This window comes from Bicyclus anynana, chromosome 10 (genome assembly GCF_947172395.1).
Source record: "Bicyclus anynana chromosome 10, ilBicAnyn1.1, whole genome shotgun sequence".
In the NCBI taxonomy this organism is placed as follows: Eukaryota; Metazoa; Arthropoda; class Insecta; order Lepidoptera; family Nymphalidae; genus Bicyclus; species Bicyclus anynana.
The window spans coordinates 12634686-12660307 of record NC_069092.1 but is presented as its reverse complement, the minus strand read 5'-3'; the positions used below and the strand labels follow the sequence as shown (position 1 = coordinate 12660307).

Sequence of the window (25622 nt, the reverse complement as noted above, 5' to 3'; positions counted from 1 at the left end):
TGGTGAGAAAGAAAAAACAGAGTTTTTCTTTCTCACCTCTCCTATCATATACCTGTGATATAAACACCATATTTGGTCGGTATCTAAGTTTGTTGGTTGAAAGGTAACCTTTAGTTAGACACCCTCATTAAAGTGGATGAGAGGGCAGTGTACAACTTAACACCTAGCTTAAAGCAGCTTAGACCCAAAATTCAATCAAGCGCCTATTGCCTTCTATCACATAGTCAGGTGGATTGTGTTGAAACGTATTTAATTGAGGGATATTGGTCTGCCTGGCTTTAGGTGAAATTGTTTGTTTTCAGTTTCATGAAAAAACTCGGTTGTTAGATATTGTTATTTTTATTTTGTTGAATGTGAAGTAAAAAGTATTCTCACAGATCTAAATTATGATTAGGTTCAAACAAAAGCCTAAATTTTTAGGCGTTTTTTTTATAAAGTACGTGTGTGTAATAGAAAATTTAAATGAAAATATCCTTTTCATCGTCAATAATATATCATTGTAGTATCTTTAGTAATAGGAAAGAAAGGAGATCCTATCTAAAAGAATTCGGCAAGATTCCAAAATAAACATTTTATATTCTAACTGCAGCTATCATAATTCTTGTGTGCCAAAAGAAGAGAATTGTTACCAAGCATTTTCGATTTTTGTGAAAACTGATATTTAGGTATTCTTTAACTAAGCCAAGAGGTAAATAGTGAGTCCTGTAGTCAACAATCTTTAGGAAAGATAACTTTTGTTCCAAAAACTTATATTAGTCAAGTCTTTTATCATTACCAGAATTCCCGTATCACAAAGAAAAGTCTTCGCTAATGACATAAAATTGAAAATTTAGAAAAACCCCCCAAGGTCATAAAATCATTAATTACACTCTCGATCAAGTCATCAATATTCTCTTTCAGTGCGCTTTCATTTGAGACCCCAATCGAGTATATTTGCACAAAAAAAAAACGAAATTGAAATTGCTTTAGGGAGCTAGCAGACACGTCAAATTTATAACATCCCACCTTTTGCGTCGGGGGTTAAAAATGCTTACGACTGTGGGAACATTCGATCGAGATTGATCAAGAATCGATTTTTTTAATTAACGGGGGGGAATCTCCACATGTATGTCCTACTGGAATTCGTAGAGGAGACATCAGGTTATGTATGTCATCTCCATTCTCGAAGAACTTCCTTCTAGATACCGTCCTTATCTGTACTTATAATCATTCTATAGAGAGTTCAATTCTGTACGTGAAACATATTTCTAAAATAACTATCAGGGGGTGATTAGTGATCGATACTGATGCCAAAAATGCAATCAGAATTTTTTTGTCTATCTGTCTGTCTGTATGTTCGTTATAGAAACAAAAACTACTCGGTGGATTTTAACGAAACTTGGTACAATTATTCTTCATACTCCTGGGCAGGTTATAGTATGATTCAATCAACACGCTACGATCAAAAGGAGCAGAGCAGTAAATGAATTTTTTTGGAAAACTGGAGAAGTTACTCCACTGTAAGGGCCGGATTAAAGAGGTCTAATAACGGACGAAGTCGTGGGCGTCCGCTTTTAAGTACTATAAGTACGGCACTTAGGTTCTTCTTGGGGTAATAAAAAGAACTATTGCCCGGTGGGATCGAACCCTGGAACTCCCTTTGAGTCCGATCTAAATCACAGAGCTATTGAGGCATCAGCTTTAATTAACTGATGAATGTGATACGTACAAATTAACATGTAAATTACAAATGCTCTTTTGTACAATGAAATACACACGACTCACTCACGGTGATATGACGCGGTAACAAAGGGCTTCAACAATTTAGTAGGCTTTTAGCGAAGGCCAACAAAGGGCCTCGCGACGGTATACTAGAGTAACAAAAGTGTTACACTTGGCAAGTGTAAACACAAGTGATACATTGTTTCACACTATACTTAACTAACTAATAGGAGTACCTACTTCAATGACATTATTATCAACATCGTTAGCAGCCTATTTTAATGGCTAGGCCTTCTTCCTTATAAAAGAGGGGGGAAGGGATCACTGAGATCCACCATACTACTCCAATTCGGAATGTCGGTCGGGCTTTTTTGACGACGACTCCGTAGTGCAGTGGTATGCACGGTGGATTTACAAGACGGAGGTCCTGAGTTCGATCCCGGCTGGACCGATTGAGGTTTTCTTAATTGATCCAGGTTTGGCTGGTGGGAGGCTTGGGCCGTGGCAAGTTACAATCCTACCGTCAAAGATGTTCCGCAAAGCGATTTAGGGGTGTGGATTGTTATCGTCCACCTAACAAGTTAGCCCGCTTCCAATTTAGATTGCATCATCACGTACCATTAGATGATATTGTAGTCAAGGGCTAAACTTTTAAATAAATAAGTAAATAATAGTATTAATAGTACTATTCTGAGAGGAGACTCGAGCTCAGCAGTGAGCCGAATATGGGTTGATAACGAACATAATTATACCAATTACGTCAGTGGATATCAGCTGGCCCTATATAGTCCTAAATAGATTTTATTCGTTTGTCTACAATTGTCAGCGGATATCGAAATTATTTACCCGTACGCAATACGCATGTGCCCATTAATTCTGGTAACTCGTGAATATTCAATCAAACGTTTCGTGTTTGGTGATAAATGCTTCATCAAGAGCTATTATTTATTTATTATTCAATATTCATGCACCATATGCATAAAACAAATTTATATTACATGAAGTTATATAAACACCGAGTAGTTTTTTGTAAAAACTAATGTTATATCTCGTAGAAAATATGAAAAAAAAGCGGTTTATACTTGGATAATTGAGCACCAAGCGAGTTGCAGGGATTCGCTAGGTGCATGCGGATGGAACGAGCTATGTTAGGAGTATCTCTGCGTGATCGAATCAGAAATGAGGAGATCCGCAGAAGAACCAAAGTCACCGACATAGCTCAACGAGTTGCGAAGCTGAAGTGGCAATGGGCGGGGCACATAGTTTGAAGAGCCGATGGACGTTGGTGTCCCAAAGTGGTGGAATAGCGACCCCGCACTAGTAAGCACAGTGTTGACCGACCCCCCACCAGGTGGACTGACAACATCAAGCGAGTCGCAAGGATTCGCTGGGTGCAGGTGGCTCAGGATCTTGATGTTTGGAAGTCCCTACAAAAAGCCTTTGTCCTGCAGTGGACATCCATAGGCTGATATGATGACGATGATGCTGATGATGAATTGACCCTTGAAACCGCCTTATCAACAAAGCAAGACTCAGTAGGCCATGTATGTAGGTAGGGCATCGTATGAAAGAGATTTAATGGCAAAAGCTTAAACAATTTTTTCATTATTTTTATGATTTGAGAAATTTTCGATAGTAAGGAAAAACTACAAGACTGGATTTTCGAACTATCTATACTAATTATACAGCTGAAGAGTTTGTTTGTTTGAACGCGCTAATCTCAGGAACTAATGGTCCGATTTGAAACTTTCTTTCAGTGTTATATAGCCCATTTATCGAGGATGGCTAAAGGCTATATATTACATACCGTAATTCTATTGGAACGGTTCCCAAGCGGATGAAACCGCGAGGTGTCAGCTAGTCTACAAAGTACAGAACCCTCGGTAAGCGTGTCCAACTCGTACTAGTTCGGTTTTTAAAATATGTACTCAAGTTTTTATACGTTTAACAAACATAATAAAAGTGCAATATCTTCTCAAAGCATCTAAACCGTTAAGCGAAGCGGCTTCCGAGCCTCGTTAAGTCTACTGCCACTGAGTACTCTTTGCTCGCTAATTTATTTATCTTGACGGCTTTTGTCCCAAAACGAGCCGCATTGCAGCTCGGTTAGCCAAATTGTGTTAAAATTCCCTACTCGTGTAGCGCTTGTAACATTATATCGGGATGAAACAAAATGCGTTGAACGAGCAGTGACATCCCCTTTGCTAGATATAATGCTATTGTATCGGAGCCCGGGATGCTACATTTGCAGTTACTAAAGCGTCATTGGAATCGATTTGATGATAGCAAGAATAAATGGTTATATACTTTTTTCGCTTTCAGCGGTTGGGAAATAAACTACAGAATTATTCAAAATTAGTAAAAAATTAACAGTACGCGTGGCTGGATAACAGAAATATAATGGTTTTATTTTGTAACCTTGGAACCACCCTCCCATTCCTTTACGTATCGCTCAAATCGTCAGATTTTCGAAATGCACCCTTTTTAGTTATCAACTCACCTACCTGCCTATCTATCTTAATCTGAACCAGAGTTCTCCAAACTTTTTGTGTCGTAGATCCCTTGCCATGTTTTTCCGTGTTGGGTAGACTCCCTACTTACCTGATATTGATTTAGTATGATGTAAGTAAATAGGTACTATCAGTGTATGTGTTAAGATCCACTATCGTGGACCCCCATTTTCATTTCATGGACCCCCAAAATTTTTTTCGCTGACGTAGACCCCTTGCAGGTAGTCATAAAGGGGTACCCTAGGGGTCGATATAGACCACTTTGGAAATCACTGCCCTAAACGTACCCACCAATATTAAGGGCTAATACTTGGTGAAGGTACAGAACAACGTGTAAGGTTACTCCTTTGTGTTCATCTGCCGCGCTCGAGTAACTGCAAAAATTCCCTCGTTGGCTCCCCTACTATTATTTTAACTTTATTTTTTACGGAAATGAGGCGATCCCTAATGTGGGACGCTACTTTACATTGGCTTCGTTTCATTTCAGGGCGACAAAATCAACCGGGAGCCGCAACAGAAAAGCTGAAACCGGTAAGAGGCACAAGTATGCCTCTCAGACCAACTAAGTTACATATTTGTTCATTTATTGTGGAAACCCTTGGGTCATGGAATCTTAAGGCTAAAAAAATCTCCGAACTTTTCACCGCAGCGGTAGTTACCTCAGCTGGTGACAGAAGCGCGTAAATAATAATCGCGATGCCCTGATCTTTAAATGACAGAGGACGAGTAACGTAGACACTTGACGTCTCTGCCAACTTCACTCGCTACTTCCCATGCCACTCGCACAGTGTGTGACGCGCCCGTTACTTGGAAGAGGTATTTGCCAAAATTCCAGTCTCTCTGAATAAGAGGCGTATGACTGCCTAGTCTAACAAAACGTCATATCCCGTAACGGTCCTTGGGTCTGGGAACAAAATGACCTTACTTACTGCATATACTTTGTATATGTGATATTCTTGGTGAGTCGGACAAAAATATGAAAGTATCGAACCATGTTGGCGGAGAGCTTTTTTTCCCTCCGTCATCCTTCTTCCTACTCCTCTTTTGCCTGCAATCGTGCCCATCATAATGGTTTGAAGCAAACTTTATCTATCGTGTCCCAAAATATGCCCTAGCTACGAGATCTTCCGCTGCTTGATGGTTTTTACAAGGTCAGTCTTCTTCTGCATTCTGGCAAGAACCTCAGTGTTAGACACTTTCGCCGTCCAGCATATGCGGAGCATTCTGCGTATGTCCACATCTCAAAGGATTCCAGCTTTTTACGTAGGTCTTCCACTAGGATCATGTATCTTATACAAATTTACCTTTGCTTTTGATTTCTGCTTCGATGTCGATTTTCGTTTCGAATACGCTGTTCAAGATGATTGAGCCTTTATAAATATGGAAGACGCTATGAATGCGCAGCTCTTTCATTTTGTGGACCTTTTTAAGCGAACAAAGAACTGCAAGGAAGGAGGGTCATTATTCCCCGACCCTTTCATTAGAGGCCAGTTTTGACACTGTCACAGTGATAATTGCCTGCTGATGGGCTACAAAAAATCTCATCATTTAAATTAAATTTAACGTAATTATATTCTGGGGGTGATTTAATTTGGAAAGAGAACAATGCTGAAAATGTTTTCATTCGGATTTATATCCAGGGATAATGCGTTTGCGTAATAAATTTGTTAGCACGGACAGAGCGGGCTTCCTTTAGGGCATGCACCGAAATGGACGATTCGGTGCTGTAACTACGGATAAGTTTTACTGACATCAAGTGTACATCACCATTTATAGCGTAGTATGTTTATATTACTATCTAGTATTTAACTTATGGGAGACTTATTATATTATATTGATATTTATTTAACTTTTTGGCTGGTGGGAGGCTTCGGCCGTGGCTAGTTACCACCCTACCGGCAAAGACGTACCGCCAACCGATTTAGCGTTCCGGTACGATGCCGTGTAGAAACCGAAAGGGGTGTGGATTTTCATTCTCCTCCTAACCAGTTAGCCCGATTCCATCTTAGAATGCATCATCACTTACCATCAGGTGAGATTGAAAGTAAAGAATAAAAATAAAATAAAAAAAGACTTGATTCGTCATGATATACTGTAGTTTTAGCAGAACTCCGAAGTGGATTACATAAATAAGAAAACCAATGTCGAACGAAGGTCATGTACGATTCACAACATTTGTCAGAACAACTTAATGAACAAATCAAACTGTAACCAAAATAAGACCCTAGAATGGCAGAGAATGACCTTGAGTGGAGTCACACACTTGTGAACGTTGTGTGTAGAGTTAAGGGTGCCCTTGACATTTAACCATCACTCCTCTTTTCCATTCAAGTCACTCACCCCGCCTTTCCCAAGTAGCCCATAAAGAATTACATAACAAGAATTGTGGACGGCTCGAACGCCACGAGTAAACTGAAGGCGAACGAAGAGCGCCTTATATCGCAAGTCGTTCCTGCCAACTGATCGCTACCCCTCTCTAAATCCCTTCTCTTTTTAGTCGCACCATCAAGCGACGGCACGAGTCAACTCGAGATCGAGCGACGTACATATCCGTCCCAGACTACTATTTCCAACAGTAGACAAATTTAAAAATGGTAAGCAATGTAAGTATGTATTTCTAAAGATCCTAACAAGAAATTTGTTGTTTCAGTAGGATGCGGCCAGCCATCTCTCTTCTATGCGTGTACTTCTACGCTCTCTTGTCGAGTGGGACATCCACAGGAGATGACAGGAGATGGCTCGTCTCTCTCGTGGACTTAGTAGAGTTGGATTATCAGGACCACTGCGATCAAAGAGCAAAGGCAACATGGGAAGAACTGTTAGGTAGCAGTGAAGGTTTATCACTCAAGGTAATGTCCATCTTCTATCCAAAACCTTTTTTTAGTTTATATAACTTGCACCTACTCGTATATTGTTGCCGTTTTTACAATGAAATTTGAATAAAATGTAGTAGTTAAAGAGTTTAAAACAAAAAAGAAATGTAAGAACGCGATATTTTTCAACGCTATCAATGCAAAGCAAACAAAGGCCTTTCAGTTGTCTTGCCACTTTAACAAATCCATCTTTATTTATATCAAATTCATGCTATGACCAAAATAAATGCGCAATACATACACAAAGCTCGAGATAAACAGGGATTGTGGTCTGAACGATTTTTAGTTTTAGTAGCAGTTTGAAATTATAATAAAGTTTTAATAATCCTCTACAATATGAAGCACTGGTGACGCCCTTGATATTTAGCTAAATCATAATATGATCAGTGGTGAGGTGTTAGGATTAACACGTAAATTTTGTGGCAGTTGGAGCGAGACAAAGCTTTTGGAATATTCTCGCGCCAGCAGAAGTCAGAAGTGAACGCAGCGTACACGGCGCACTCGCTTAGCGCTGACGACGACGTGCTGCGGCGGAGGGTGAAGCTGCTAATACAGCCCGGAGACACGCTGCTTGAGACTAAACAGTGGATACGTGTAAGAACTCATAATATCATTATAGTAAAGCTCGCTCGCTCGGTGCTGCGGCGGGGAGGGTGAATGAATCTGCTAATACAGCCCTGAGACACGCTGCTCGATACTAAACAGTGGATACGTGTAAGAACTCATAATAGTAAAGCTCGCTCGCTCGGTGCTGCAGCGGCGGGTGAAGCTACTAATACAGCCCGAAGACACGCTGCTCGAGACTATACAGTGGATACGTGTAAGAACTCTTAATGTCTTAATAGTAAGGCTCTTTGTGCCAAAGCTCGCTCGCTCGATGCTGCGAAGGCGGGTGAAGCTGCTAATACAGCCCTGAGACACGCTGCTAGAGACTAAACAGTGGATACGTGTAAGAACTCATAATATCATAATAGTAAAGCTCGCTCGCTCGGTGCTGCGGCGGAGGGTGAAGCTGCTAATACAGCCCTGAGACACGCTGCTCGATACTAAACAGTGGATACGTATAAGAACTCATAATAGTAAAGCTCGCTCACTCAGTGCTGCAGCGGCGGGTGAAGCTACTAATACAGCCCGAAGACACGCTGCTCGAGACTAAACAGTGGATACGTGTAAGGATTCTTAATATCTTAGTAGTAACGCTCTTTGTGCCAAAGCTCGCTCGCTCGGTGCTGCAGCGGCGGGTGAAGCTACTTATACAGCCCGGAGACACGCTGCTCGAGACTAAACAGTGGATACGTGTAAGGATTCTTAATATCTTAGTAGTAAGACTCATTGTGCCAAAGCTCGCTCGCTCAATGCTGCGAAAGCGGGTGAAGCTGCTAATACAGCCCGGAGACACGCTGTTCGAGACTAAACAGTGGATACGTGTAAGGATTCTTAATATCTTAGTAGTAAGGCTCTTTGTGTCGAAGCTCGCTCGCTCGATGCTGCGGAAGCGGGTAAAGCTGCTTATACAGCCCGGAGACACGCTGCTCGAGACTAAACAGTGGATACGTGTAAGAACTCTTAATGTCTTAATAGTAAGGCTCTTTGTGCCAAAGCTCGCTCGCTCGATGCTGCGAAGGCGGGTGAAGCTGCTTATACAGCCCGGAGACACGCTGCTTGAGACTAAACAGTGGATACGTGTAAGGATTCTTAATATCTTAGTAGTAAGGCTCTTTGTGTCGAAGCTCGCTCGCTCGATGCTGCGGAAGCGGGTAAAGCTGCTTATACAGCCCGGAGACACGCTGCTCGAGACTAAACAGTGGATACGTGTAAGAACTCTTAATGTCTTAATAGTAAGGCTCTTTGTGCCAAAGCTCGCTCGCTCGATGCTGCGAAGGCGGGTGAAGCTGCTTATACAGCCCGGAGACACGCAGCTTGAGACTAAACAGTGGATACGTGTAAGAACTCATAATATCATAATAGTAAAGCTTGCTCGCTCGGTGCTGCGGCGGAGGGTGAAGCTGCTAATACAGCCCGGACACACGCTGTTCGAGTCTAAAAAGTGGATACGTAAAAGAGTACTTTTATTATTTACTTACTACTAGTAGACGGTTTTTTACAGAATATAGGTATCCTCAAAGAGTGTGCAGAAAATTTAAAAAAATACGTTTTGACCCAGAATTTTATCTTGCATCAAATGAGCTGTCGCTTATATATTCCTTATATTGTAACGATTTTTCACATAAATTTTAGATGGCGACCCCACTAGTCACTATTGAAAATATTGCAAAAGTTCCTCTGCCTTTGAATCTGTGTCGGTAGGTTCGAATCCGGTCCAAGACATGAGTCTCCAATTTTTCAGTTATGTGAATTCTAAGAAATTAAATATCATGTGTCGCGAAAGGTGAAGGAAAATATTGTGGGGAAACCTGCATACATGAGATTTTTTTTTAATTCTCTACGAGTGTGAAGTGTGCCAATCCGCCTAATGGACCAGCGTGGGAGGCTAACCCCTCTCATTCTGAGAAGATACCCGTGCTCAACAGTGAGCCGAATATGGGCTGTTAATGATGAAAGGTAAATAAATAGAAAAATACCTTGCAAACGTTAATAATATTTTTATGAAATAATTCTTTTTTATTTATTCTTCAGAAATAAATGTACGTTCGAAAAGGTTTTCTTTAAAACACCTAATATTTAAGCTCCAAAGCTAGTTGTTTACATCTCTAGATGCTGTCCATTCTTTCGAGTATAATAAGCAAAAAGTTGTTTACTAGTCAAAAGATTTATATCAAGAAAACTGAAACTTATTCCATTAGCTTCTAGACTTATTTTTACAAAAACTCGTAACTGTGTTCAAGTTGAACTTCATTTATCAAGAAACAAGTTGAATTTTTAATGAGTCCGCTTATAACGATCTCATGCTCTGAAAGATTCAGAACCAGAACTTGGAAGTAATTCATTAGGTATAATGAATAACAATAATGATAACTGATGAAAAAGTTTTAAAATGTACATTTTTTGTAATAATGATGTTCGAAAGTTTAATTCTGATACTTAAAAATTAAAATGTTCTTAAACATAAACTCTATGAACACGATAAACTAATGTAAAGAATACCCCCGAAAATAGTGCATTTTAGTCTTTGAGACCAGACTTCAAGCATTATCATCATTGTTAGTCGATGGACAAACGACATCCACTGCTAGAGGCAAACGCCACGGTAATAGACCGCCTGTATCTGCGGAAAAATATAAAAGAAAATAAGAGTGCATGTAGCTTTAAAAATCTTCTTAAAAAAATCTCAATATCCATTGATACCACATCCTGTTAGCGTACATCTATGTAGTAGCCGCAGCACAGTGTACGATTTTGTTAATATGGCACAAGACTACCCGCCTGCGTGCTCACAAGCATATACCTATACAGGGTCACTGGAAACGGAAAGCGATCCCTTTAAGGAGTGATACATAGGGATCATTAGCTATAAAAATGCAAAATTTTCGAAAAAAAGAGGGTTTTTTTAGGAAAAGTAGATTATAAAACGAAACTTACATATTTAGTGGTTATTTTTAGTATTTAGAAATTGGCAACAACCAACACAACACAAAAACAGTTTTTGTGATAATGTTTTTTTTTAATTCTATCAATAATATTTATTAAAAAAGCTACATCTGGACCGAGTACCATAAGCTTAATTTTATCCCTGATTTTCTACGGGATCGAAAATCACACGGGTGAAACCAAATAGCATCTGCTATATTAAAGTAATTTTCCTATACCCGTTCCAGCCTTAGCTGTAATTACTGAAATTGATACGGGTTCCCGCAAACTAATTCAGGCCATCTAAGATCGCCGCTACGACACGGTGGCTTCACTTAATTATCTGACATACCATTACACTTGATTACCACTAAGCTCTGAACATGAAAACTTGGCTCACTTATATGCAGAGACATCTGTTATTTTTAATCCTACTAATATTATAAACGCAAAAGTTTGTATGAATGTTTGTTACTCTTTAGCGCCGCAACTACTGAACCGATTTGGCTGAAATTTGGAATGGAAATAGAGTTTACTCTGGATTAACATATAGGCTACTTTTTATCCCGAAAAATCCTTGGATTTATGAGATTTACGAAAATCTTATGATTTTGATGGTATGAGTGTTTGTTACTCTTTCACGCCTCGGCTACTGAACCGAATCGCCTGAAATTTGAAGTAGAGATAGGTAGGTACTAAAATTCTCGATCCAACAATAGTGGTTGGACTAACCGAGAGGTCAGGTCCAAGTTTATTTTTTTTTAATTAGTGTGAATGAAACTGTACTATTTAGTACTATACCATGTCTCTCTCCTTATACTAGATAGGATATGTATGTTTACCAATAAGTTGTTTTGACTATCATGAACCATTTCTTATAAAACGTTTGTTCCAGCTGGTAACATTTGGTGACACGGCACTAAACAGGCTGCGTTTCGCAACGGATTACGATTGTGGATACAATACTACTTGCACTCTGAGAGGTAAGCTGTTCATCAAAGAGCACAGAACAATCGTTATTCATACTCCAAATCTAAAGATTATGAGCCCCGCCTTTAGAGACGGCGAATAATTAATATCTATTGCTTGAGATTTGGTAGAGAGTGCCTGCGATTAATACAAAGTGGACTTTTCAATAATGTAAGAGAAATTTCATCATTTTCATCCGTTGGATGATCTACTGCAGGACATAGACCTTTTGTAAGGACTAAATACTAGTCTCCTGTCCCATGGATACACCGGTTCCCTGTTACTTGCTTGTAGTCGGTCCATCTAGATAGGGTTTCGCTTTCTGGTACGGAGACCCCATGCCACCATCTTAATATACTACTAGTTTTTTAATTTATTTTTTATTTTTTATTCTTTACCAGTTAACCCTTGACTACAATCTCACTTTATGGTAAGTGATGATGCAGTCTAAGATGGAAGCCAACGCCATTTTTTTCGTCTGTTACTATGTGCCCCGCTTATTGACACTTCAGCTTCGTGACTCGTTGAGCTATGTCGGCAACCATATGTTGAGATATGCCCACATGCCTGCAGCGTTGCCGGCATGACGTCCGGTAAACTCATCATGTGTTGGTCGCGATGTGCATGACGGCTTGAAGCAGAGATTCGAGATATTTCGAGCATAGCTCGCTCCATCACCAGCTAAGTGACTGACCCTTCCTACTCCTCATTTCTGATTCGATCTATGCATAGCTCGCTCGATCGATTGCTAAGTGACTCTGATATTCATAATTTTTATGACACCTTCCTTCGTAGTTAGGTAGGTTAGTTGGATAGGAAAAATATCCAGGTTATAAAAAAAACATAGAAACTAAAGGATAAAGGTTCAATATACGTAATGTTATTGTTACGAAGTTCATGCACTACTGATTTATTATTTATTTTCTCCATGAACTTAATCCATTAGAGTTAATGGAGTCTGATCATTTATTCATCAAATTTCAAACCCTCTATAGAATTACAAAACAACATCGCAAGGCAGCCAGATGAAGAAATTTTACGGAGAATGAAGCTATCATGGGAAACTCACCTACCAGAGCTCCAGGATTACCTTGAAAATATTCTACCTTTATTGAAAAACGCTACCAAAGAAAATCGTAAGTTTTCTTCTATTTTATGACTTTAAAAGTGTGTTATATTTTATGATTACTAAAATGAATAAGTACAAAGTTATCTGAATTATAACAAATCTGTTATAAAAATGTCTACGGGGATATAATATTTAGATATGTTGCTCGCTGATAGTACAGTTTTCCATTGCTGAAGGAATTTTAAAATTCTCTGAGAATTTCGTAATAAACATACAAACATAAAATTTAACCTCTTGATGACGATTGTATAGAGACGTGATAGCTAAGTGGATGTGACCTCTGCCTTCGATTCGGAGGGCATAGGTTCGAATCCGGTCAGGGGCATGCACCTCTAACTTTTCAGTTATGTGTATTGTGCATTTTAAGAAATTAAATATCACGTGTCTCATTAGGTGAAGTAAAAACATCGAGAGGAAACCTGCATACCTGTGAATTTTCTCAATTCTTTACGTATGTGAAGTCTGCCAATCCACATTTGGCCAGCGTGGTGGACTAAGGCTCAACTCCTCTACTATCTATCAAGTAGTAGGTAGATTATATTTATTCGTTACGCGATTTCTCTCCATATGCATAAATTTTGATAAAATCAAATTTAAAATTTCATTCGTAAGTTACTGCTAACACGAAAAAATTCTCAAACAATACTGCGTGTTGAACGCTTGCTTAAAAAAATACAAACAGTTGGGCCATTCAGAAACTACAGAGTTTTTTTTTATATTCTTTACAAGTTAGACTGCATCATCACTTACCATCAGGTAAGATTGTAGTCAAGGGCAAAGATGGAAGCGGGCTAACTTGTTAGGAGGAGGATGAAAATCCACACCCCTTTCGGTTTCTACACGGCATTGTACCGGAACGATAAATCGCTTGGCGGTACGTCTTCGCCGGTAGGGTGGTAACTAGCCACGGCCGAAGCCTCCCACCAGCCAGACCTGGACCAATTAAGAAAATCTCAATCTGCTCAGCCGGGGATCGAACCCAGGGCCTCCGTTTTGTAAATCCACCGCGCATACCACTGCGCTACGAAGGCCGTCAGATAGTTTGATGCCACAAATAGAAAAGTCAGACTTGTAAGTTCTAACACACCTATTTGTACGTCGGGAGTAAAACAATTTCCATTATTAAAATTTCACATCCTTGGACTTGTAAATAACAAAAGAAGATTAAATAATTTCCATAAGACACCTTGGTAGACGTTGATTGGATGGAATATCAATTTTCGCGTAATTAAATTCGTCTAAGACGCTATTTTTCGATTATACTTCCATTCTCAAATATTCGATTACACGTAATTTGCATTACAAATTTCTTAAAGAACAACTTAACTGAGATTGTTCTGGAGATCGTTTATATTAGCTTTACCTACCGAATTATTATTTGACTTATCTGAGGCCCAAAGAGGCGGAGGTTTTTAATTCGTTGCTGTATTTTTTACATTGACATTCTTAGCACATAAATTGTGAGAAGATGGCGAAGTTTCAAGGTCACTCCTTATCGTTCAAGCTTAGATTTTTCCACTTATCGTTCAAGCTTAGATTTTTCCAAGCCCTGTAGTAGAATTAAAGATAAATGCATTTTCTACAAAACAATGCAAGTTTCACGTCAATAGTTTCAAAGAATAATAAAGTTATAGAACAATTAATTTGAACTATTTTTTTAGTTTCTTTTTATTAATAAAGAATTTAAAAATAATATAAATTTACAGGATTAAAGTTCAAAGAATCAAAGTTTTTCATATATTTTTTGGATAGCGTTTATTAAATATAATTTTAGTAGAGTGAACATTGCGTATTTCGCGTACTTTGCGTTGCAGGCCCCATAAACAAATTCGATAGATTAGAAAGGTCGTGTCTAGTTCGGATCTTCTATTACAAGCCCCAATGTCCTTTTCGTGCTAGGAGCTTAGATTTTGTCAGGCCCTGTAGTGGTCATCGAATATTAGCTGACAATGAGATTAAGGGAGACTCATCATCATCATTATCAGCAGATGGACGTCCACTGCTGTACATAAGCCCCTTGCATGGACCTCCATGCACTACGGTCTCGAGCCGCCAGCATCCAGCGGTTCAGGAAGATTATAATCTGTTTTATGTATTACCGAACAGAATTCAATCTGATAGAAGAGTATTGGGACTCGCTGGTGGAGTACGAAGGCGCCACGCTAGCGGCCCGAGACATCTGGCAGCACGTACAGCCTCTGTACCTGAAGCTGCACAAATACGTGACATTACGGCTGCGAGGCGCTGACGAGGTTGGCAAACCCCTGCCAGTACATCTGTTCAGTAAGTTAAACTAATTGTTTATTAGTCAACCTAAAATGGACTGTCAATTATGAAAATATCTAAAACTTGTACAATGTAACTCTCGATCGGACAGTTTTGTAAAGTCTTACTTTACAAAACTGTCCGATCGAGAGTTACATTGTACCTTTTGCCGTGGAGACCCTTGGGCCATGGAGTCGCAGGACCCAAACATTTCTGCGAATTATTGCACCGTGGCTAGTTGCCTCGACTGACAGAAGGGCAAAGTTGGATGTCCAGCACGGAAATGCAGTATTCTTGCCACCATTCCACGTGGCCATGATTTTTATAGTGATTAGCATAAGTTAACTTAAGTTTACTTTTGGGTTTTGTCTCATTTAAGAAAAGTTATACAAAATACTAAATTAAATAAAAATTAAAATATTTACAAGAAATACACTCTTATCTCACTCATGGGCAAAGTACCTAATTTACCTCGCTGGATGGTAACGCATATTTTTTGGGCCAAAAAACCTCAGTAATTTAAGACTTGCTTTGTTTTATCTTTCCCCTCAAACTAGTCGCAAAGACTAGGTAGTGGGTCTAACGGGCTGGATTCAAACCCATTACCATTTGCTGTCCGGAAAGGTCCGGCTCCTTAACCATGGAGAAAGAAATAAAAAAATGTCTTTAAAAAAAGGAAATATTGAATTCCATTATATTTTCCCCTTAAGCAATACTTTTACACAATAGTTTCCAGACATTTTGTTTGTATTTTGTTAATCTTGTATAGTAGATTCTATACTTAATTTTTCTAAATATAAAATAGCACAGAAAATTAAGTTTGCAATATCCTTCAACCTATAAAATAATTTCATTATCACTATTCCCAACTTTTATTCGACGATAAAACCATTGTACGTGAGTCTCTTAAGAGAAACTCTAACAAAGGAATCGATTCTACTGAAAATTTAATTTTACAGGATCTCTCACGGGAGATGACTGGTCTAATCTAATCGAGAATTTACTACCTAAATATCCAGATATATATCAGAAGGTTCACGCTAATATACAGTTAAAGGTATGTACTTCTTCATGATCGTCAATTATTATTTCCCTTTGAAATTGTTTTTTAGAAAGATCCGTAAATTAACTTACACGCATTTTTAGGTTATGCTGATATTTTCCTTTCACTGAACTAATTACCAAGAGATCTTTGATTATTAACTAAATAATTAAACTTTGGCAAACTTTATTAAGTGCTAAGTTATAATAATCGTAAATGAGTTCTTATTAATGGGTCGAAGGAAAAGTAAAACGACTTGGAACCTTGAAGTTTAAATAATGAATAATTTCAATGAGTCATACTCATAAAATTTAAAATAAGTGTTATAAAATCGTTTTTGCAGGACATTGGAGGATTAAATGCATACAGAGAAGCAAACAACTTGCTCAAGCAACTGAATTTAGGTGAAGTCCCCGATGATATTTTAGCAGAATCCGCTTTCAATGGAACTTGTCCGCCAACAATAGTTGACTGGTGTCAACCAAATAAGTTGAGATTTATAACGTGTAAAGATGTCAGCATACAGAACTATATGGATGCTCATGAAACAGCGACGAAGATTAGGTTTAAATTAACAACAGCTCTGCACAGCAACAATACTTATATTTTGAGAGAAGCTCCACGATATTCAGGTACAGTTTTTAATCAGCTTTACAAACACATTCACATTTTTTTTAAACAGTCTATCTAAAGCTCCTCTTAAATGTTTTGTTACAGCTATATATGAAGCGGTGCCTGGATTTGTGTCTCTTCTGTCTTTGGATCCCCATACACTGGATCGAGCAGGATTGTATCCCCTTGAAAGATTTAATTATAATCGGAACCATCATCGACTGGTCTTGCAACTTATCATTGCATTGAGGGATTTGCCCAAGTAAGTTATCACTTTATTGAAATTCTACAAAAAGCAATTTACTCATGTATTAAAACTTAATTAACTCATTATGCTTGATTTCAGATTAAACTATTATTTGGCGGCTGATGAATGGAGAATAAAGGTTCTTATGGGACAAATCCATTCATCCAAAGTAGAGGATAGTTGGATTGAATTCAGAAAAAACTTCTCAATGATAGAGCCGTCAAGTTCTGATTTTCTCGGAGATCCTTATATTTTGTTTAACAAGCCATACATTGGGTAAGAATGGTTAATTTTCTTACGGTATTGCTTATTTTTATATTGTCTTCAAAATAATTATAATTTGATTTTGTTTACAGAAAATTTTTGGGGCTCATATTCAAATATCAAATTTATCAGTCATTTGCTGAGGAACTGATTTCTGATGATTTAGATTTAATAACACACGTTTTCAAAAGTAATCAACGTCTCATGTGAGTAAAATAGTTAAAAGATCAATGAATTATATTAAAAATTATACGAATCACATTATAATAAAAATCATTAATAAATAAATTAAATTATTAAAATATTGACCGTAACTGGAAACTTTATATTGAGAGTAGCATTTCCGTTTCCGTCGATTTCATACCAGTTTTCGTACTTTTATTGACGTCACGTCTGGCTATGTGGCGCCACCTGGCGGTGTCGGGCTCGGGAAGTTTCGTAAATCGCTGAGCGCGACTTTAGCTCATTGGCGTTTTGTTTACCGTCGAAGCAACATCTTGCAATCAGTTGGTACCCGACATTGCAAGATAAAGTGTAATAAGTGAAGTGAATTCGCTGTGAGTACTTTATATTAAAATATTGACCGTAACTGGAAACTTTATATTGGAGAGTAGCATTTCCGTTTCCGTCGATTTCATACCAGTTTTCGTACTTTTATTGACGTCACGTCGGGCTATGTGGCGCCACCTGGCGGTGTCGGGCTCGGGAAGTTTCGTAAATCGCTGAGCGCGACTTTAGCTCATTGGCGTTTTGTTTACCGTCGAAGCAACATCTTGCAATCAGTTGGTACCCGACATTGCAAGATAAAGTGTAATAAGTGAAGTGAATTCGCTGTGAGTACTTTATATTTTATTACGTTGTAATTATTACGTTGTAACATACAACGTTAATGTAATTAACGTTAAATTATGTAAAAATTTCAAATTTCATTTGAAAATAGTACGTGATCATTATTTTAACGGTTTTTCCGTTCGGATCACTACTTCATGTGTTTGAAAGTCTTGCTTTTTTTGCAAATGTTTTCGTACTTGCATGTAATAATATTTTCTTTGTAGTTATTTTTCAACAGTTAAAATAGTATTAAAAGTGGTGGGGCCCAGCGGGCTTCCTAAAAATGTGAACTCAGAAACCAAAGTGAACGTTCTAGCAATAGACTGTTGTCTAACATATATACTGCAAAACGAACGCGTGGCCAATGGCTTTCGTTTCAGAGGAGTACATAAATTACGAATGCTCGAAGACAAGTTAGACAAAGAGTTTTTGGAAGTTACTCAAACATATTGTTACTCCAATTCAAACCGGCATTGAAAAAAGGTTCACAAATCCCGCCAGAATTTAGCACAGGAATTTTGATTGGATGTAAATTACTGGCCTTATAAATCGCCACCCCACGCAGGGGCAAGGCGTAGACACTGTTAACGTCGCTGGACACATTTGCAGTCAAATATAGGTCTAATAGATTACCGCCCCTCGCGGGGGCAAGCTATACACAGTTTTTTTAACGTTCCTGGACGTATTTGCAAAACCAACTTACTGAGTAAGGTATAGAAAGTTTAAATATTCCTAGACGTATTTGCACAGTCAAATACCGGACTAATAGATTACCGCCCCTCATGGGGACGAGGTTATAGAAAGTGTTAACATTCCTAGACGTATTTCCAGTCAAATACTGAGGATCGCCGCCTCTCGCATGGGCAAGGCACGAAAAGTGTTGAAATTTCATCACGTAGAACACACAACACGGAATATACATACAATGCGCAAACGCTCATGCACAGCCATGCTTGCATGATAATTACAACCCACCCTCGCGGGGTGTTTATCTCTTTATATAAATTATTCAAATACCGGTGTCCTTGATCGCCACCGTCGCGGGCGTATGCATGAAGAGTAATGTTCCATCGCGTGGAACATACAACACGGAATATACATATCTGTAATGCGCACACGTTCATGCACAGCCTTGCTTGCATGATCAATACAATCCACCCTCGCGGGGTGTTTATCAACGATGTATGGATACGAATATCTTATCTATCTATATAAATTATTCAAATACCCTTGTCGATGTCGTGTGTGTGTGATCGCCACCCCTCGCGAGGGTGGGTAATGCATGAAAAATGTTAAGATTCCATCGCTTGGAACGCTTGCGCAGCCTTGCTTGTATGATCATTATAATCCACTCTCGCAGGGTGTTTATCAGCAATGTACAAGAAACTAATGTCCTAAAGCCCTTGCAGGCTGACTCACTATCTTTTACGTTTGCTAGTTGACATATACAAAATTGAGTTTCTATGTAAAAATGTCATTTATTGCTTACTCGTGAATATCTCACAGTAGGTAAATGACATTTTTCCAATTGATATAGGTTGATAATAAAGACCAAAATAGTGAATAGGCCAACTAGATTTGTAACCAATGGGTGAATTAATTACTTTGTAACAATGGCGTAAAAATCTGATGAATGAAAGCGTCAGATTAAAACATCACGTACATTTTGGTATAGAGGTTAAAGGCAGGAAACTTATTTTTCCGAATACATCAAAGTTTTCTAAAGGTATTACTGGATGTATACAGTTTATTATTTGCAAAATTTATAACCATACTCCAGGTTTCATAAAACTTAGAAACAAACGAAAAGGTAAAACATATTATGATACCCTCCGTCACCTAGCAAATGTAGAAAAACGCATAAGCGGTAACATATAAATTTCTATTAAAACAAAGGATTCTAAATGAATCCTTTTTCAGGGGCTCGAGGCCCATCAAGGGTATTATGTATGCTTTAAAGTTTAATGCATCCAGAAAACATAAAGTATTTTGAGATAGACTTCATTTCAAGCGGTCTTTTTAGCCACCTTTTTCACCACCTTTTTCAATGGGAGAAAATGGTGGCACCAGAAACGTACAGAGGTTAATCTAAGGTTATCTCCTACCGTTCTCTCGAATAACCTCGTGTTTTTCTTAATCTATATGGAACATCGTTCCACACTCCTGTTTTGGAAGAAATATCAACAATTGTCTACTTAATGAAATACAAAGGATCATAAAAGCACCATGCTCTGTTGCTAATACTGAAGCCGGACCAATATTTAACCTCATTTCCACTTGCTAAATACGCACAGCATCAAAAACTCAGTTTGAAGAATAGACACAAGCCTACTTGCATGTGTATGTAATAAAATCCCAAAGGTGCTTCCTACACCTTTCCCTTTCCCTGTATACATTTTGTATACAGGGAATTGTTGGACAGTACTTCCTTGTCATTTGAACTATGCATGTCTCTTTCTCAAATACTTTCTCAATGCTATCGAATTCGCAGCATGTTTTGTAAGAGAAAACTTGCCCGTTACCATTGAATGAATGAATGACCTTGTTTAATATAATCAGACTGCTAGCTACCTACTTCACTGACACCCTCAGCCAGTGTTTTGTTAGTAGCAGATGCCTTTGACCACGCTTGGGCAGCGTTACTAAACATTCACCCTCTGAGGTATTCATGGTCACGAGAGGAATAGGTACTGCATTCCAATAAAAAAGAAATGTATGTCATACTACTCGTATATGTCCCTAGAATCAAACTCACCTCCTAAGCAACATTCAATTGGACAAAATGACTGCCGTTACATATTACGGAGGAAAAGAGAAATGAGTTTAAATATAGAATATAACAGTTAAAATTGCAAGATCTTTGTCTAGTAACCTTAATTAGACTATCACTAAGTTCACAACAGTACACAATAGTATACGCGGCAGGAACAACAAGCATGCAAATCACTTGTTATACAACATCGCCATCTTCCATACTTGGCGCTTTCATTACTGTAGCATAGAAAAAGTGATTGTGAAATAGGGTATGTCGGTGACTGATCTATTCTGATCTGACTCATTAAATAAGGTACACGTAGTCCATGATTACTTGTACGTATCCCGAGATGTAACTTACGCTCAAGTTGTTTTATACGATGTGTACAGTGTGTATAGGGAATTTCCCACTTGCTTTATGGTATCGCCACCACTTACACTGATTCTCAGAGAATCATCAGAATCGGTTGACAGGTATATATTTAATAGCCTTGATAAGAGTAAGTCTTATGTCATTTGGATCTCAGATTCCGAGTGCTAGCAGTACCGATAATTCTATAGAATGAAGACAAATTTATTATAATCATGACAACGGACTTAGCAGTTACAAAACTGTTAGAGGTTAGAGTCTTCAAGAAATATGGGAAAACCTGAAATTTTTTTTTTTCTAATTTCCTGTCAAAACTTAAAAATCGGCTTGTGTAGTGTTTGTCTAAAAGTAAAAGTTTTAGTACATTATATGACCTAATGTCTAAGAACTGACTCAGTTTTAGTTTCTAAAATCTTCAAGTAACCTACTTAAGAGATCAATAACTTTGTAAAGTATATCCTTAAATTCATACCAAATTGTTAAGAAAGCCTAAAAATTCCATGCCACCAGTTTGGAATGTCAGTAACTTCTTAATAAGTTATTTTTTCAATAGTTATATTTTTGTGGGTACACTCTGAAAGGCGTGTATATGACCTAACATTACTTATTATAGGGATAACATAGTATAAAATCTGATGATTTTATTCAATTTTGGCCGCAATTTGGCTCAAAAACCGATAGAAGTATTTACTCTGGCTGGAAATTATTTGTAAATAAAATAATCACTATCATAATTTTTCTTTAGGAAATAATAAGTCTATTTCATTATTAAATAAAATAACTATCCACTACGACTAAATGCAGCAAGAATTAATATTAATTTCTTTGTAATATATTTTTTTAAAAAACCGCCCCGCATATGGTTATAGCAGAATGAGTAAAGACGTCACGTAAGAAATCTTCATAACGACTATATCGGTCAGCAGTGTTTTTCCTAAATAATTTAGTGTGAATATCAATTGTATGATGAAATCCCTAAAATTAAAAGTATTGAACTCCAATCCAAAAAATGTATGGTATGTTTTTAGTTCATTGATTTATTTTTGATTGTGCTGAGAGTTGGAGTCGCGAGATGAACGAAAACACGTTAAGCACTGCTAACTGTTCTATTTATTAATATTTGTAAAATATAGTAAATGGCTGATGACATATAATGACACTTGAATGTCAAAGAGTTGACAGTTTGAATAAATAATATCCACAGACAATAGATACTTATTACTGGCTACCATTGTACCGTAGACATGTATTTTTGCTACATTCCAACAAAATGGAATATTGTATTATGCACAGACACAGTAAGTCAAACTTCGTCACTAGCTTGTTCTCTAAATAAAGCCTAATCGAATTAGAGATAATATTGTTATAAAAAGTTTTATTTTAATAATCACATTGGCGAAATAATACCATAATGTGGCGTCACCAGGCGAAAACAAACAGGCTCTCAATATAAAGTTTCCAGTTACGGTCAATATTTTAATAGCAGCGTTTTACCTGAAATAAAACGCATATTAAAATACTTACCTCACTGGAAACTTTAAGTAATTCCTGCCTGGTGATATATTGAGCCAATGAGCTAAAGTCGCGCTCAGCGATTTACGAAACTTCCCGAGCCCGACACCGCCAGGTGGCGCCACATAGCCCGACGTGACGTCAATAAAAGTACGAAAACTGGTATGAAATCGACGGAAACGGAAATGCTACTCTCCAATATAAAGTTTCCAGTGAGGTAAGTATTTTAATATGCGTTTTATTTCAGGTAAAACGCTGCTATTTTATTACGTTGTAATTATTACGTTGTAACATACAACGTTAATGTAATTAACGTTAAATTATGTAAAAATTTCAAATTTCATTTGAAAATAGTACGTGATCATTATTTTAACGGTTTTTCCGTTCGGATCACTACTTCATGTGTTTGAAAGTCTTGCTTTTTTGCAAATGTTTTCGTACTTGCATGTAATAATATTTTCTTTGTAGTTATTTTTCAACAGTTAAAATAGTATTAAAAGTGGCGGGGCCCAGCGGGCTTCCTAAAAATGTGAACTCAGAAACCAAAGTGAACGTTCTAGCAATAGACTGTTGTCTAACATATATACTGCAAAACGAACGCGTGGCCAATGACTTTCGTTTCAGAGGAGTACATAAATTACGAATGCTCGAAGACAAGTTAGACAAAGAGTTTTTGGAAGTTACTCAAACATATTGTTACTCCAATTCAAACCGGCATTGAAAAAAGGTTCACAAATCCCGCCAGAATTTAGCACAGGAATTTGGTTGGATGTAAATTACTGGCCTTATAAATTGCCACCCCACGCAGGGGCAAGGCGTAGACACTGTTAACGTCGCTGGACACATTTGCAGTCAAATATAGGTCTAATAGATTACCGCCCCTCGCGGGGGCAAGGTATACACAGTTTTTAACGTGTAACGTTAAAGGTATAGAAAGTTTAAATATTCCTAGACGTATTTGCACAGTCAAATACCGGACTAATAGATTACCGCCCCTCATGGGGACGAGGTTATAGAAAGTGTTAACATTCCTAGACGTATTTCCAGTCAAATACTGAGGATCGCCGCCTCTCGCATGGGCAAGGCACGAATAGTGTTGAAATTTCATCACGTAGAACACACAACACGGAATACACATACAATGCGCAAACGCTCATGCACAGCCATGCTTGCATGATAATTACAACCCACCCTCGCGGGGTGTTTATCTCTTTATATAAATTATTCAAATACCGGTGTCCTTGATCGCCACCGTCGCGGGCGTATGCATGAAGAGTAATGTTCCATCGCGTGGAACATACAACACGGAATATACATATCTGTAATGCGCACACGTTCATGCACAGCCTTGCTTGCATGATCAATACAATCCACCCTCGCGGGGTGTTTATCAACGATGTATGGATACGAATATCTTATCTATCTATATAAATTATTCAAATACCCTTGTCGATGTCGTGTGTGTGTGATCGCCACCCCTCGCGAGGGTAATGCATGAAAAATGTTAAGATTCCATCGCTTGGGACGCTTGCGCAGCCTTGCTTGTATGATCATTATAATCCACTCTCGCAGGGTGTTTATCAGCAATGTACAAGAAACTAATGTCCTAAAGCCCTTGCAGGCTGACTCACTATCTTTTACGTTTGCTAGTTGACATATACAAAATTGAGTTTCTATGTAAAAATGTCATTTATTGCTTACTCGTGAATATCCCACAGTAGGTAAATGACATTTTTCCAATTGATATAGGTTGATAATAAAGACCAAAATAGTGAATAGGCCAACTAGATTTGTAACCAATGGGTGAATTAATTACTTTGTAACAATGGCGTAAAAATCTGATGAATGAAAGCGTCAGATTAAAACATCATGTACATTTTGGTATAGAGGTTAAAGGCAGGAAACTTATTTTTCCGAATACATCAAAGTTTTCTAAAGGTATTACTGGATGTATACAGTTTATTATTTGCAAAATTTATAACCATACTCCAGGTTTCATAAAACTTAGAAACAAACGAAAAGGTAAAACATATTATGATACCCTCCGTCACCTAGCAAATGTAGAAAAACGCATAAGCGGTAACATATAAATTTCTATTAAAACAAAGGATTCTAAATGAATCCTTTTTCAGGGGCTCGAGGCCCATCAAGGGTATTATGTATGCTTTAAAGTTTAATGCATCCAGAAAACATAAAGTATTTTGAGATAGACTTCATTTCAAGCGGTCTTTTTAGCCACCTTTTTACCACCTTTTTCAATGGGAGAAAATGGTGGCACCAGAAACGTACAGAGGTTAATCCGAGGTTATCTCCTACCGTTCTCTCGAATAACCTCGTGTTTTTCTTAATCTATATGGAATATCGTTCCACACTCCTGTTTTGGAAGAAATATCAACAATTGTCTACTTAATGAAATACAAAGGATCATAAAAGCACCATGCTCTGTTGCTAATACTGAAGCCGGACCAATATTTAACCTCATTTCCACTTGCTAAATACGCACAGCATCAAAAACTCAGTTTGAAGAATAGACACAAGCCTACTTGCATGTGTATGTAATAAAATCCCAAAGGTGCTTCCTACGTTTTGTATACAGGGAATTGTTGGACATTACTTCCTTGTCATTTGAACTATGCATGTCTCTTTCTCAAATACTTTCTCAATGCTATCGAATTCGTAGCATGTTTTGTAAGAGATATGTAGAATTAAGAATAGACAATTTTATCATTTACTAAGAAAATAATACGAAGCGTAGATGTAGACTATATCGAAAACTTGCCCGTTACCATTGAATGAATGAATGACCTTGTTTAATATAATCAGACTGCTAGCTACCTACTTCACTGACACCCTCAGCCAGTGTTTTTGTTAGTAGCAGATGCCTTTGACCACGCTTGGGCAGCGTTACTAAACATTCACCCTCTGAGGTATTCACGGTCACGAGAGGAATAGGTACTGCATTCCAATAAAAAGGAAATGTATGTCATACTACTCGTATATGTCCCTAGAATCAAA

General features: G+C 38.0%; 1 protein-coding gene across 3 annotated transcripts in view; it reads left to right on the top strand.

The window, feature by feature from the left end:
- The window catches only part of LOC112046929 (angiotensin-converting enzyme), a 124754-nt gene that overhangs the window by 95655 nt on the left and 3477 nt on the right, over positions 1–25622 (top strand). For 2 of the 3 annotated variants that reach the window (XM_024083784.2, XM_024083782.2), the window contains 10 exons: positions 6862–7060; positions 7511–7678; positions 11508–11595; positions 12577–12717; positions 14817–14993; positions 15935–16032; positions 16361–16649; positions 16735–16891; positions 16976–17152; positions 17233–17346. In XM_024083784.2, the coding sequence (XP_023939552.2) occupies positions 6866–7060; positions 7511–7678; positions 11508–11595; positions 12577–12717; positions 14817–14993; positions 15935–16032; positions 16361–16649; positions 16735–16891; positions 16976–17152; positions 17233–17346 (1604 nt within the window). In that variant the 5' untranslated portion in view covers positions 6862–6865. The remainder of the gene's footprint in view (positions 1–6861; positions 7061–7510; positions 7679–11507; positions 11596–12576; positions 12718–14816; positions 14994–15934; positions 16033–16360; positions 16650–16734; positions 16892–16975; positions 17153–17232; positions 17347–25622) is intronic. The other variant, XM_024083781.2, reaches the window with a different exon arrangement.